Source organism: Vollenhovia emeryi, unplaced genomic scaffold (genome assembly GCF_000949405.1).
Source record: "Vollenhovia emeryi isolate VEMERY1.0 unplaced genomic scaffold, V.emery_V1.0 DF952119.1, whole genome shotgun sequence".
NCBI classification, from domain to species: domain Eukaryota; kingdom Metazoa; phylum Arthropoda; class Insecta; order Hymenoptera; family Formicidae; genus Vollenhovia; species Vollenhovia emeryi.
This window is the reverse complement of record NW_011954247.1, coordinates 1-1,027: the sequence shown is the minus strand read 5'-3', so window position 1 is coordinate 1,027 and position 1,027 is coordinate 1. Positions and strand designations below refer to the sequence as shown.

At 67.3% G+C, this 1,027-nt stretch overlaps 1 protein-coding gene across 1 annotated transcript; it reads left to right on the top strand.

Moving 5' to 3' along the window:
• Nucleotides 1-95: 95 nt before the first annotated feature.
• LOC105567621 (DNA-binding protein HEXBP-like) lies at nucleotides 96-524 on the top strand. The gene has a single exon (XM_012023023.1). The coding sequence runs from the start codon at nucleotides 96-98 to the stop codon at nucleotides 522-524; it is 429 nt and encodes a 142-aa protein (XP_011878413.1).
• Nucleotides 525-1,027: the final 503 nt, after the last annotated feature.

The window sequence follows — 1,027 nt, the reverse complement described above, 5'->3', positions numbered from 1 at the left end:
GCCTCCCCCTCGCCTCCGCGAAAGAGATCGTCCAGCAGGGGCGAATAAGGGCCGGCTGGGTCAGGGCCAGGGTGGCCCTTCTCGAGGCGCGGCCTATGCGCTGCCACAGATGCCTCGAGAGGGGCCACACGAGGGCGACGTGCCCCGGTGAGGTGGACCGCAGCGGGAGATGTTATCGGTGTGGAGAGGCCGGTCACACCTCCCGCGGATGCCGGTCTGCCCCTAAGTGTCCGCTCTGTACGGACAAGGGCAGACCGGCGGCACACGTGCTGGGTGCCAACATCTGCACCCAGCGCAACGTGCGCGGACGCCCACCGGGCGCCCAAGGAAAGGCGCCGGTCACCGGGGCCCCTCCCCCGGCCGAAGCTCAGCCGGTGGCAGGGGACAAGGGGGAGTCGAGTGGCGGAGCGGGCGAGACGCCCAAACCGCGGCGTCAACCGCGCCAAGAGGCGCGCGAGGGAGGGGCCTCCGTGGAGGAGGCCATGGATGTAGAGGCCCCATCGGACGGGGGGGATAAGGCTTAGTAATGCCTCGACATCCCCCCCGCCCGAACTTGGGTGGTTATGGCCTATTTCAGGCCAATGTGAACCACTCTCCCCATGCGCAGGATTTACTCCAGCAAAGCATGGTGGAGAGGGGGTTCACGTTGGCGATCGTGGCCGAGCCCCACCGCCCCCCCAGGACAGGCAGTCCTTTCTGGGCTGTCGATAATGGGGCTGCGGGGGACTCGGTCGCGATACGATGGCGGTCGGTGCCGGGTGGTCCCGATACGACCGCCATCGTCAGCGGCGAGCGGCATGTGGCCGTTCAATGGGGGCCCATCGCGGTCGTGGGGTCTACTTAAGGCCCACCAAGAGCTTTGCCCCGTTCGAGGGCTGGCTGGAGGACATAGGACAAACAGTCCTGAGTCTGAGTCCCAAGCCGGTCCTCGTTGCTGGGGACTTCAACTCGTGGCACACGAGTTGGGGTTCCCGGCAGGACAACGTGAGGGGCAAGGCCTTGGCTCGTTGGGCGGCGACGCATGGCC

Coding starts and splice junctions, on each gene's coding strand:
- LOC105567621 (XM_012023023.1), top strand. CDS start 96: ATGCGCTGCCACAGATGCCTCGAGAGGGGCCACACGAGGGCGACGTGC.